Here is a 14,252-nt window from a genome sequence, read left to right on the forward strand (position 1 = left end):
TGTCCCATAGACCCCCAGTAGTAATAAAGCCCACCATAATGCGTCCCAGTAGTAATAATTCTCCTTATAATGTGCCAGTGCAAAAAATACCCCCTTTTAATGCCCTCAGTTGAGCTAATGTCCCCATAGTGTCCCCATAATGTGCCAGTATAAAATACCCCTATATAGTGCCCCCGTAGATGACCCCATAGTGCTCTTCTCCCCCCTTCTTTCCCCTTCTGCCCCCTATAATGTACCAGTATAAAATGCCCCATATATAGTGCCCCAGTAGATGCCCTCAGTGTCCCCCATAATTTGCAAGTATAAAATACCCCTTAGTGCCCCCGTAGATGACCCTATAGTACTCCTCTCCCCCCTTCCCCATAGTACCCACCATAATGTGTCCCAGTATAAAATGCCCCTATACAGAGCCCCCATATAAAATACCCCTTCTTTGTGCCTCAGTAGATGCCCCCATAGTGTTCCTCTCCCTCCCTCCCCCATAGTGCCCCCCATATAAAATACCCCTTTTTTGTGGCCCCAGTAGATACCCCCATAGTGCCCCAAGTGACCCCAATAATGTGCCAGTAAAAATTGCCCCCCTAATAATGTTCCAGTAAGAAATGCTCCCTAATAATGTTCCAGTAAAAAATGCCCCCATAGTGCCACCCAATAATGTGCCAGTAAGAAGTGCCCCCCAATAATGTGCCAGTAAGAAGCGCCCCCATAGATGCCCCCCAATCATGTGCCAGTAAGAAGCGCCCCCATAGATGCCCCCCGATCATGTGCCAGTAAGAAGTGCCCCCATAGATGCCCCCCAATCATGTGCCAGTAAGAAGTGCCCCCCATAGATGCCCCCCGAGCATGTGCCAGTAAGAAGTGCCCCCATAGATGCCCCCCAATCATGTGCCAGTAAGAAGTGCCCCCCATAGATGCCCCCCGATCATGTGCCAGTAAGAAGTGCCCCATAGATGCCCCCCAATCATGTGCCAGTAAGAAGTGCCCCCATAGATGCCCCCCGATCATGTGCCAGTAAGAAGTGCCCCCCATAGATGCCCCCCGATCATGTGCAGTAAGAAGTGCCCCCATAGATGCCCCCCGATCATGTGCCAGTAAGAAGTGCCCCCATAGATGCCCCCCGATCATGTGCCAGTAAGAAGTGCCCCCCCATAGATGCCCCCCCCAATCATGTGCCAGTAAGAAGTGCCCCCCCATAGATGCCCCCCCCAATCATGTGCCAGTAAAAAGTGCCCCCCACAGCGCTCCTCTCCTGTATCGTGCCATATATAATAAACGCTTACCTCCATGTCAGCGATGCAGCCTCTTCCGGCCTGTGTTCCGCGCTGTACGGCTCAGGCGGTGCAATGACGTCATCGCGCCACCTGCACCGGCCTCTGATAGGCTGCCGGCCTAGTTCCTGCAGCCTATCAGAGGAGCGGGGAAGGGATACGCCTCTCCCTCCCCTGCCCTGCCGCAGCACTTCCATCTGTATCTCTGTCCTGAGGACGGCGATACAGATGACTATAGAGATGAGCGCTTCCACAATAGAAGCGCTCATCTCCCTGTGCCCCGCTGCTACCCCACTGCTTGCTGGTTCGGGGGCCCACCGAGGATTTCCCCGGCTCCCCGGTGGGCCAGTCCGAGCCTGGGTCTCACATAATTCTGCACAGGTTTGAGATCAGTGGATGTTTTTTGAGTGGAGCTCTTCTTTAAAAAGTGCCTATTGTTAAAATATACATGAAGCGTTGTAATATAATGTATTACGGGGAGGGGGTGTTCCCCTTTCCCAAATGTTTAGGACCCTCTTCTGTCTCTGAGGCGTCCGTCTGCAGTAACATTTACAGTGTGACTAAGTGAGGACGGAGATGAAGCTCCATGTTTCCTGCGGGGGAGCTGCGGGTGACATCTCTGACATCACACCCGGAATCCGCACACAACATTTCCGGCTCCACTACATCTACAGCTGTCTGGTGTAACGTGATGTTCTTACAGATGCAGGAGGGGAAGATCATGGAGCGAAGGAAGAAAATCGCCCTGGAGCTGTCGGAGCTGGTCGTGTACTGCCGTCCTGTGCCCTTCGATGAAGAAAGTAAGAGCTCAGACTCCTGATTACGGTATATGCCTTCAGTGGCGCCATTATTATATACATACAGGACTGTGGTCAGAAAATGAGGTTTTGGCTGCAGTGCTAGCAACCACCACTGGGGGGCAGGACGGCCGGCTCCGCCACAGATTGTAAAAAGTTGAGAATTTTACAGTCAGGTGGAGACTTTCCATATAATACAGCTCCGTCTGTCCTCCCGTATAATACAGCTCCGTCTGTCCTCCCGTATAATACAGCTCCGTCTGTCCTTCCGTATAATACAGCTCCGTCTGTCCTCTCGTATAATACCGCTCCGTCTGTCCTCCCGTATAATACCGCTCCGTCTGTCCTCCCGTATAATACAGCTCCGTCTGTCCTTCCGTATAATACCGCTCCGTCTGTCCTCCCGTATAATACAGCTCCGTCTGTCCTCCCGTATAATACCGCTCCGTCTGTCCTTCCGTATAATACCGCTCCGTCTGTCCTTCCAAATAATACAGCTCCGTCTGTCCTTCCGTATAATACCGCTCCGTCTGTCCTCCCGTATAATACAGCTCCGTCTGTCCTCCCGTATAATACAGCTCCGTCTGTCCTCCCGTATAATACAGCTCCGTCTGTCCTCCCGTATAATACAGCTCCGTCTGTCCTCCCGTATAATACAGCTCCGTCTGTCCTCCCGTATAATACCGCTCCGTCTGTCCTCCCGTATAATACAGCTCCGTCTGTCCTCCCGTATAATACAGCTCCGTCTGTCCTCCCGTATAATACAGCTCCGTCTGTCCTCCCGTATAATACAGCTCCGTCTGTCCTCCCGTATAATACAGCTCCGTCTCTCCTTCCGTATAATACCGCTCCGTCTGTCCTTCCGTATAATACAGCTCCGTCTGTCCTCCCGTATAATACAGCTCCGTCTGTCCTCCCGTATAATACAGCTCCGTCTGTCCTTCCGTATAATACCGCTCCGTCTGTCCTCCCGTATAATACCGCTCCGTCTGTCCTCCCGTATAATACCGCTCCGTCTGTCCTCCCGTATAATACCGCTCCGTCTGTCCTCCCGTATAATACCGCTCCGTCTGTCCTTCCGTATAATACAGCTCCGTCTGTCCTTCCGTATAATACAGCTCCGTCTGTCCTTCCGTATAATACCGCTCCGTCTGTCCTTCCGTATAATACCGCTCCGTCTGTCCTCCCGTATAATACCGCTCCGTCTGTCCTCCCGTATAATACCGCTCCGTCTGTCCTCCCGTATAATACCGCTCCGTCTGTCCTCCCGTATAATACCGCTCCTTCTCTCCTTCCGTATAATACCGCTCCGTCTCTCCTTCCGTATAATACCGCTCCGTCTGTCCTCCCGTATAATACAGCTCCGTCTGTCCTCCCGTATAATACCGCTCCGTCTCTCCTTCCGTATAATACCGCTCCGTCTGTCCTCCCGTATAATACAGCTCCGTCTGTCCTCCCGTATAATACAGCTCCGTCTGTCCTCCCGTATAATACAGCTCCGTCTGTCCTCCCGTATAATACAGCTCCGTCTGTCCTCCCGTATAATACAGCTCCGTCTCTCCTTCCGTATAATACCGCTCCGTCTCTCCTTCCGTATAATACAGCTCCGTCTGTCCTCCCGTATAATACCGCTCCGTCTGTCCTCCCGTATAATACAGCTCCGTCTGTCCTCCCGTATAATACCGCTCCGTCTGTCCTCCCGTATAATACCGCTCCGTCTGTCCTCCCGTATAATACCGCTCCGTCTGTCCTCCCGTATAATACCGCTCCGTCTGTCCTCCCGTATAATACCGCTCCGTCTGTCCTCCCGTATAATACCGCTCCGTCTGTCCTCCCGTATAATACAGCTCCGTCTGTCCTCCCGTATAATACAGCTCCGTCTGTCCTCCCGTATAATACAGCTCCGTCTGTCCTCCCGTATAATACCGCTCCGTCTGTCCTCCCGTATAATACAGCTCCGTCTGTCCTCCCGTATAATACAGCTCCGTCTGTCCTTCCGTATAATACCGCTCCGTCTGTCCTCCCGTATAATACAGCTCCGTCTGTCCTCCCGTATAATACAGCTCCGTCTGTCCTCCCGTATAATACCGCTCCGTCTGTCCTCCCGTATAATACCGCTCCGTCTGTCCTCCCGTATAATACCGCTCCGTCTGTCCTCCCGTATAATACCGCTCCGTCTGTCCTTCCGTATAATACAGCTCCGTCTGTCCTTCCGTATAATACCGCTCCGTCTGTCCTCCCGTATAATACCGCTCCGTCTGTCCTTCCGTATAATACAGCTCCGTCTGTCCTTCCGTATAATACAGCTCCGTCTGTCCTTCCGTATAATACCGCTCCGTCTGTCCTTCCGTATAATACCGCTCCGTCTGTCCTCCCGTATAATACCGCTCCGTCTGTCCTCCCGTATAATACCGCTCCGTCTGTCCTCCCGTATAATACAGCTCCGTCTGTCCTTCCGTATAATACAGCTCCGTCTGTCCTTCCGTATAATACAGCTCCGTCTGTCCTTCCGTATAATACCGCTCCGTCTGTCCTCCCGTATAATACAGCTCCGTCTGTCCTTCCGTATAATACAGCTCCGTCTGTCCTTCCGTATAATACCGCTCCGTCTGTCCTTCCGTATAATACAGCTCCGTCTGTCCTCCTGTATAATACCGCTCCGTCTGTCCTTCCGTATAATACAGCTCCGTCTGTCCTCCTGTATAATACCGCTCCGTCTGTCCTTCCGTATAATACCGCTCCGTCTGTCCTCCCGTATAATACAGCTCCGTCTGTCCTTCCGTATAATACAGCTCCGTCTGTCCTCCTGTATAATACCGCTCCGTCTGTCCTTCCGTATAATACCGCTCCGTCTGTCCTCCCGTATAATACAGCTCCGTCTGTCCTTCCGTATAATACAGCTCCGTCTGTCCTTCCGTATAATACCGCTCCGTCTGTCCTTCCGTATAATACCGCTCCGTCTGTCCTCCCGTATAATACCGCTCCGTCTGTCCTCCCGTATAATACAGCTCCGTCTGTCCTCCCGTATAATACAGCTCCGTCTGTCCTCCCGTATAATACAGCTCCGTCTGTCCTCCCGTATAATACAGCTCCGTCTGTCCTCCCGTATAATACCGCTCCGTCTGTCCTCCCGTATAATACAGCTCCGTCTGTCCTCCCGTATAATACAGCTCCGTCTGTCCTCCCGTATAATACCGCTCCGTCTGTCCTCCCGTATAATACCGCTCCGTCTGTCCTCCCGTATAATACCGCTCCGTCTGTCCTTCCGTATAATACCGCTCCGTCTGTCCTTCCGTATAATACAGCTCCGTCTGTCCTTCCGTATAATACCGCTCCGTCTGTCCTTCCGTATAATACCGCTCCGTCTGTCCTCCCGTATAATACAGCTCCGTCTGTCCTTCCGTATAATACAGCTCCGTCTGTCCTTCCGTATAATACCGCTCCGTCTGTCCTTCCGTATAATACAGCTCCGTCTGTCCTTCCGTATAATACAGCTCCGTCTGTCCTTCCGTATAATACCGCTCCGTCTGTCCTTCCGTATAATACCGCTCCGTCTGTCCTCCCGTATAATACCGCTCCGTCTGTCCTTCCGTATAATACCGCTCCGTCTGTCCTCCCGTATAATACAGCTCCGTCCGTCCTCGTTATCGCCTGAGCAAGTCATGCATGGCAGCAGAGCTATGAGCACCACATGTAATATTAGTATATAATACACGGGGGGGGGGGGGGGGTTAGATACCAGGGGCGCAGTCATGAAAACACCTGGGTGGCAGCAGTATTATTATTATTATTATCATTATTATTATTTATTATTAAAGCGCCATTCAGTCCATAGCGCTGTACATATGATAAGCGCTGTACATATGATAAGCGCTGTACATATGATCAGCGGTGTACATATGATAAGCGGTGCACATATGATAAGCGGTGCACATACATAATACAGACAAGTGCACTAAGCATAAACAAGACGAGGTACAGACTGGTGCAGAAGGAGAGAGGGCGCTGCCCGCGAGGCTTACAATCTACATGGTCTGGGAGAAGGACACAGTAGGTGCGGGGTAAGTTGGTCGTGGCGGTATAGAGGCAGCAGGGTCACGGGTTATAGGCTTGGGGCAGCGAGTTCCAGAGTATGGGGGATGCACGGGAGAAATCCTGGAGGCGATAAGAGGAGAGAAGGAGGTTGTGTGAGGATCGAAGAGTGCGTGTGGGGGTGTATCGGGAAAGTAGTAGAGGGATATGTACAGCTTATCACTGCCCTTCTATCTCCAATGCTTCCAAATAATACCACCATATAGTAACCAGATAACACCGCTCTACAGTGCTCAGATAGTACCATACAGAGCTCAGATAATTCTGTCATACACTGCTCAGATAATACTATACAGTGCTCAAATAATACTGCCATACAGAGCTCAGATACCACTGCCATACACTGCTCAGATAATACCATACAGTGCTCAAATAATACTGCCATACAGAGCTCAGATACCACTGCCATACAAAGCTCAGATACCACTGCCATACAAAGCTCAGATACCACTGCCACACAGAGCTCAGATAATACTGCCATACACTTCTCAGATAATACTGCCATACACTGCTCAGATAATACCATACAGTGCTCAGATACCACTGCCATACAGAGCTCAGATACCACTGCCATACAGAGCTCAGATACCACTGCCATACACTTCTCACATAATACTGCCACACAGAGCTCAGATAATACTGCCATACACTTCTCAGATAATACTGCCATACACTTCCCAGATAATACTGCCATACAGAGCTCAGATAATACTGCCATACACTTCTCAGATAATACTACCATACACTTTTCACATAATACTGCCACACAGAGCTCAGATAATACTGCCATACACTTCTCAGATAATACTGCCATACACTTCCCAGATAATACTGCCATACAGAGCTCAGATAATACTGCCATACACTTCTCAGATAATACTGCCATACAGAGCTCAGATAATACTGCCATACACTTCTCAGATAATACTGTCATACAGAGCTCAGATAATACTGCCATACACTGCTCAGATACCACTGACATACAGAGCTCAGATAACACCATATAGTAGAGGGATATGTACAGCTTATCACTGCCCTTCTATCTCCAATGCTTCCAAATAATACCACCATATAGTAACCAGATAACACCGCTCTACAGTGCTCAGATAGTACCATACAGAGCTCAAATAATTCTGCCATACACTGCTCAGATAATACCATACAGAGCTTAGATAATACTGCCATACAGAGCTCAGATAATACTGCCATACAGTGCTCAGATAATACTGCCATACAGAGCTCAGATAATTCTGCCATACACTGCTCAGATAATACCATACAGTGCTCAAATAATACTGCCATACAGAGCTCAGATAATACCATACAGTGCTCAGATAATACTGCCATACAGAGCTCAGATAATACCATACAGTGCTCAGATAATACCACCATACGGAGCTCAGATAATACCACCATACGGAGCTCCGATAATACCACCATACGGAGCTCAGATAATACCACCATACGGAGCTCAGATAATACCACCATACGGAGCTCCGATAATACCACCATACGGAGCTCCGATAATACCACCATACGGAGCTCAGATAATACCACCATACGGAGCTCAGATAATACCACCATACGGAGTTCGTATAATACCACCATACGGAGCTCAGATAATACCACCATACGGAGCTCAGATAATACCACCATACGGAGCTCAGATAATACCACCATACGGAGCTCCGATAATACCACCATACGGAGCTCCGATAATACCACCATACGGAGCTCCGATAATACCACCATACGGAGCTCAGATAATACCACCATACGGAGCTCAGATAATACCACCGTACGGAGCTCAGATAATACCACCGTACATTGCTCAGATAATACCACAGTACATTGCTCAGATTATACCACCATACGGAGCTCAGATAATACCACCATACGGAGCTCAGATAATACCACCATAGGGTGCTGAGATAACCCCGCCATACGGTGCCCCTATGACTGGTTGCTTCTGCTGTGATGTGTTTGCAGAGATTGGCACAGAGAAGGCGTGTTACCGGGACATGTCTTCATTCCCCGAGACCAAGGCAGAGAAGTACGCCAGCCGCAGCAAAGGGAAGAAATTCCTGCAGTACAACCGCCGCCAGCTGAGCCGCGTCTACCCCAGAGGGCAGCGCCTCGATTCCTCCAACTACGACCCACTGCCCATGTGGATCTGTGGGAGCCAGCTCGTGGCACTGAACTTTCAGACCCCAGGTAACTGCGCCCCCTATGTGTGAAGTATATGAAGTGCAGGAAAGAATGTCTTTTACTGATGCTGAGATCCATCATGTCTTATGCTCCAGTCACAGCCAGAGCTGCAGGCACAATTTTGTAATTATGCTACATATCATACTCCAGTCACATCCACAGCAGTAGACACAATTATATAATTAGGCAACATATTATACTCTGGTTACATCCAGAGCAGTAGACACAATTCCGTAATTACATTGCATATCGTACTCCAGTGAGATCCAGAGCTGCAGCCACAGTTCTGCAAAAACAATATGTCTTATTCACATCAAGAGCTGCATTCCCAATTCTGCTGGCTGCCATCTGGAACCCATTTGACTGTGCTGGATGACTGACCCAGGCTGCCTCTACTGTGTATATGCATCTCACTGTCCTCGCCCGCAGACAAGCCCATGCAGCTGAACCAGGCGCTCTTCCTGCTGGGGGGGCAGAGCGGGTACGTCCTGCAGCCAGACATCATGAGGGACGACTTCTTCGACCCCTTTGATAAAAGCAGCTTGAAGATTGTGGAGCCGATCACGGTGCAGATACAGGTGAGTGATAACGGGGGCGCCGGGCGATGATATAATCTCTGCTGAACCATTATAAAATTTCCGCTAAGACCAGTGATCATTGCTGGAGAAGAGCTGCAGTGTAAAGCATAAGGGACTCATATATCTAGAGATCCACTAAGCCCAGTGATAAGGTGGCATTGGAGTCAGAGTGCAGAGAAGGACCCGGGGCTCCTAAGGGACACATATCACTCTACAGGAAGAGCCTTGGGAAGATAGGAGTCCACAAGCAGAACTGCAGGGTAAAGCATGGGGGCCAGGACAGAAACCTAAATGAGGCAGGAAAGGGATCTCAGGCTGCAAAAGACCATACAGCTAATTGTCTTAATGGAGCAGAGCTGCAATGTAAAGCACAGAGGACATATGTAGTGATCTCATTGTGATATTCCAGATCCTGGGCGCCAGGCATCTCCCTAAAAATGGCCGCAGCATCGTGTGTCCTTTCGTGGAAGTGGAGGTTTGCGGATCAGAGTTCGATAACAGCAAGAACAAGAGTGACGTCGTAGGTGAGCGCATGTGCCACCCCCGCCCCACACCGCCATCTTTATACAGGGCGGAATCCCCCTTTTAATAGTCAGAATCCTGGTAACCTACGAGCACAGCGCCCCCTTGAGACGAGCTGATGGCATTTTCTCCGTCCGCAGCGGATAACGGCCTGAACCCTGTCTGGATGATGAAGGAGTTCGTGTTCGACATCAATAATCCCGAGTTTTCCTTCCTGAGGTTCGTGGTGTATGAGGAGGACATGTTCAGTGACCCCAACTTCCTGGCGCAGGCCACGTTCCCCGTTAAGGCCTTGAAGACAGGTGAGGGACGCACAGCGCACGCCGCCATTGGTTCATTGAGTTTCTATATCATACCTCCCCAACACCACCATTGCTGAAGGGTATTTACCAGGGCAAATATAGGGGAGGGGGCTCAGTAAAAACCAGGTGCTGTAGGGTCACTAGCACAAGAAGACCCTCTAATAGGAGGATCATGAATTGGTACTCGGGGGGGGGGGGGCTCCAGTGACCAGGGGAGAACTTAATAAGAGGAGAACTTAATAATACAGATCCTCGGGGGTGGAGTCTAATAACAGGAGGAGCTAAGGAATCTCTCCATTGCAACAATGTAACCAATTTAGTAAAGAAGAGATTTTATTCACCGGCAAATCAGCGAGCGATGGGGTGAGGGTCCGGGCACCACTCGGATATGTCCCGTCATATATTATACCATTCTGTCACGCTGTTTATTATGCGCAGGTGGGCGGAGCTAGCCTTGAATACGCATGTCAGCCCCCTCAGTGACCCTTTGTGTCTTCCTCTAGGTTATCGATCTGTACCCTTGCGGAACAGCTATAGTGAGGAGCTGGAGCTCGCCGCCCTGCTGGTGCACATAGAGATTGTCAACGCAAAGGTGCAGTATCTGCCATTATAATGGGGCATGGGATTGTGGGAGTGATCTGCCTGGTATGGGGCCCACTTCACTGCGTCTGGTCCGTTTTTCGGGTCACGGGGTCTCGCCCCATTAATATCTCGTGTCTGGTTTGTGTTGCAGGAGGAGGATGATGAGAATCTCTACACGTCCATCCAGCAGCTGCGGGACCGGGCCAGCGAGTTATCCAGCCAAGTGTCCAGCTACGAACGCGCCAATAACTGCGACTCCCGATACCAGCAGCGACTGGACGAACTGCGCGCCGCCCAGGAGCGGCTGCTGGAGCTCACCGAAGTGCGCAACCGAAAGTAAGCCTCGCCCCTTCTCACACGGCGCAACCTGCCACTATGCGATAGCATCTCTTCCTGTTTACACCTCTGGATGCAGCCTGCAGTGTAAAGAATGGTTTCCGTTCTGGTTGTCATCTTTCCATCCCTTTTACAACTGTCTCTTTATGTAAACTCATTGCACTTTAGCAAATCCCGTCACAAAACGGAACGGATGCGTCCTGATCAGTGTGTCCCCACAGCAAAGGCAGGATCGCTGACCTGGAGGCCTCTGGACTCCAACCCGACCGGATCCAAACAGATCCTGGATTCATCACTAAGGACAATACTGTTCCAGTCCGTTTCTCGTTCAGTACACCAATGCAAAGGTGACGGTGGCTGCGGTCAGTGGCAGGACACGTAATGGACGCCATGACACCGAATTTCCGTCTGCTAAGCACCTGGAAATGGTCGGGATGGGGGGGGGGGGGGGGGTGATGTAGGGGTCACCTGTGTCTGGATGGTGGAGAACGAAGCTGTGGCGCTGCTCCGTCTTGTTGATGGATCCCATGATCGTCTCTACTGGTGTCTGTCTGGGCCGTTCGAAACCTGTTCCACGTGTAACTACTGCTCCCAACATCTCCTAACAGCGAGCTCAGAACGGCCAAGATGAAAGGCAATTCATAGAAACGGCCATCCTTCTGTCTCTGTCAACTGGGCAGAATGTCTTCCAGTTCATCGTAAAGACATGTCTAGCAGTCAGCGTTCTCTACCCACAAGTAGCCTCTGAGAGCCTTTTTATAGGGCAGCGGAGGAAGCACTTTTACACCCTCTTGTGGCAAGACCCAGCATCTAATCGGACCACACCTGGGACCCTTTACATATCAGCCTTAGGCCTCATGCACACGACCGTATGTATTTTACGGTCCACAAAAAACTGGTCTGCAAAAAATACGGATGACGTCCGCGTGCATTCCGTATTTTGTGGAACGGAACAGCCAGCCCCTGATAGAACCGTCCTATCCTTGTCTGTGGTGCGGACAATAATAGGTGTTCTATTTTTTTTGCAAAACGGAAATGGAATGCACACGGAGTAACTTCCGTTTTTTTTGCGGACCCATTGAAATGAATGGTTCCGTATACAGCCCACAAAAAAAAAAAACAGGACGGACACGGAAAGAAAACACGTTCGTGTGCATGAGCCCTAAGACTGCGGGATGACATTGCCCTTGTCCTTCCTAAACTTCGCCCCCCGGAATATCTCGCAATTTAATAGACTACAACTCCCAGCCAGAGAGCCATGGGTTTCAGGGAGAAGACGATACATTGTAATTACAGAGATACACAAACCTTTATGTAGCCATGTCAACCAGAAATACGCCATTCTTTACACTGCAGGCTGTTTAAAATGAAAATCAAACCAAAAGAAATAAAATATATATATATATCCCCCCCCCCCCCTCCCTGGATGTTCCCGTCCACTGCTCCTGACCCCAGACTCTTTATTATCCTCCAGGCTGATGGAAAAGAAGAGGCGAGACCGGCAGCTGGCGAATAAGCGGAACTGACCTCCTCCGCGCGGGTATCAGACAGCGGTCAGGGACTCCAGAGACCACGGAGGTCGAGCAAGTCTGCACTGGTTGCAGCGTCTGTAGGGACCTCGGGGACATGGACGCTCTTATATATGCGCACGGGTCACAGACCTGCAAGAACTGGCGCAAAACGCAGATTCCGACCGGACCCAACAACGCCATTATTTAGTTGCTGGCGGCGATTCTCCAAGGGCTCCACTCTCGCGCTCGCTGCGGTTTTCTGCTGCTTCGTCCGGACTCCAGATCTGCATTTTACCTTAAACACAATGTATAGGCAAATAATATATATTTAAAGATGGCGGCCGCTCGGGACGGATCCGCTACGTAGAACTGCACTTTAACGCTTAGAGAGCTCGGTCCTGAGGACGGCGTTGACTCGTGGATGGATGTGGTGGGGGACGAACACGGCTCTCTGACACTCCGAAACGCGATAAAACAACCAAATGAGACGTTTTCTGACCGCCGCACCGGAGAGGAGGCGCCAATCATGGGAGATAGAATAGCACAAGTGTAACAGGAACTTACTGACCCCCCCTGGAGATTAATGGATCCGGCCCCAAGTGTTCCGCCAGAACGGATCCGGCATTGCGGTCTGCGCATGCTCAGACTGCAAAAAATGTAAAAAAAAAATGGTGGATCCGTTTTTCCGGATGACACCGGAGAGACGGATCCGGCATTTCAATGCATTTTGTCAGACGGATCAGGATCCTGACAAATGCCATCTGTTTGCGTATGTTTTAACGGATCCGGCGGGCAGTTTCGGCGACGGAACTGCCGGCCGGAATCCTCTGCCGCAAGCGTAAAAGTAGCCTAAGCAGAGTTGTTGAAAATGTGAGCAACGGAACTGCAGTCACACAACGCGGGATTCGCAATTCTGCGGTTACACTGTATTTTATGCTCCAGTCACAGCCAGAGCTGCATCCACAATCCTCAGTTGCCACTGCACTGCCGTATACTTAAGGGCTTGGTGCACAGACTCCATTTTCTGCAATACAACAGAGCATGCTCAGCCGGGAGAGCAAATCAGAGAACTATGACTGCAGCTCTAGCTGTGACTGGAGTACAAGTAGATAAAAAAAAAGATATATATATATATAGAAAAAGTCCAGAAAATGTGAACAGCACTGCTGAAAATGTGAGACCTGGGTGCCAGCGGCTGGTGGAGCGATCCTCCTCCAAAATTATATAAACCAAGATATCCTGAAGTAGAAAAGTGTATATTTATTCACCAATCGCAACGTTTTATCTGCTCCGTGCACCCCCTGTTCGTATCACTGCTTGAGAAAGGTTCCAGTGTGTGCACCGAAACGTTGCGATTAGTGAATAAATATACACTTTTCTACTTAAAGGGAACCTGTCACCGGGATTTTGTGTATAGAGCTGAGAACATGGGTTGCTAGATGGCCGCTAGCACATCCGCAATATCCAGTCCCCATAGCTCTGTGTGCTTTTATTGTGTAAAAATACCGATATGATACATATGCAAATTAACCTGAGATGAGTCCTGTATGTGAGTGGAGTCGGGGGCAGGACTCATCTCAGGTAAATTTGCATATGTATCATATCGGTATTTTTACACAATAAAAGCACACAGAGCTATGGGGACTGAGTATTACGGATGTGCTAGCGGCCATCTAGCAACCCATGTCCATAGCTCTATACCCAAAATTTAGTTGACCGGTTCCCATTAAGGAAGTGCCGTGGATATCTTGGTTTTAAATATATATAGGTCATGTGACACAAAGATCGCAAATAATGGCTGAGATTAGGTCACATGACTGCGACGAAATCTGCTGTAGTTTTGGTTGCGTGCAGCTGATTTGCGAGTTGCACGCGGCCGGTGACGTCACTGCTCAGGGTGTAATGCTGCTGGTCACAGGTTGGGGGCAGAATTCCTACAATGCACTGCTAAGAACTCGCAGCGTCAGGCAGCAGGGAGTCATTAGAGAGTCAATGTCCTCCATGACGGTAAGTCACCACCGCCCTGGCAGTGCCTTACCCACCTATCGGACGCCAC

At 50.1% G+C, this 14,252-nt stretch overlaps 1 protein-coding gene across 1 annotated transcript; it reads left to right on the top strand.

Moving 5' to 3' along the window:
- The first annotated feature begins 1,925 nt into the window (after positions 1-1,925).
- LOC122923971 (1-phosphatidylinositol 4,5-bisphosphate phosphodiesterase gamma-1-like) lies at positions 1,926-12,884 on the top strand. Its single transcript, XM_044274872.1, has 8 exons — positions 1,926-2,068; positions 8,147-8,371; positions 8,795-8,943; positions 9,353-9,467; positions 9,606-9,767; positions 10,271-10,359; positions 10,501-10,685; positions 12,160-12,884. The coding sequence occupies exons 1-8, from the start codon at positions 1,960-1,962 to the stop codon at positions 12,209-12,211; spliced, it is 1,086 nt and encodes a 361-aa protein (XP_044130807.1). The 5' UTR covers positions 1,926-1,959; the 3' UTR covers positions 12,212-12,884.
- Positions 12,885-14,252: the final 1,368 nt, after the last annotated feature.

This window comes from Bufo gargarizans, unplaced genomic scaffold, assembly GCF_014858855.1.
Source record: "Bufo gargarizans isolate SCDJY-AF-19 unplaced genomic scaffold, ASM1485885v1 original_scaffold_2107_pilon, whole genome shotgun sequence".
In the NCBI taxonomy this organism is placed as follows: Eukaryota; Metazoa; Chordata; class Amphibia; order Anura; family Bufonidae; genus Bufo; species Bufo gargarizans.

Excerpts from the sequence above, each read along its gene's own strand:
- LOC122923971 (XM_044274872.1), top strand. The coding sequence starts at position 1,960 with ATGTTCTTACAGATGCAGGAGGGGAAGATCATGGAGCGAAGGAAGAAA. Across the intron at positions 2,069-8,146 it reads TGTGCCCTTCGATGAAGAAA|AGATTGGCACAGAGAAGGCG; the intron begins GTAAGAGCTCAG and ends ATGTGTTTGCAG. Across the intron at positions 10,360-10,500 it reads TAGAGATTGTCAACGCAAAG|GAGGAGGATGATGAGAATCT; the intron begins GTGCAGTATCTG and ends TTTGTGTTGCAG.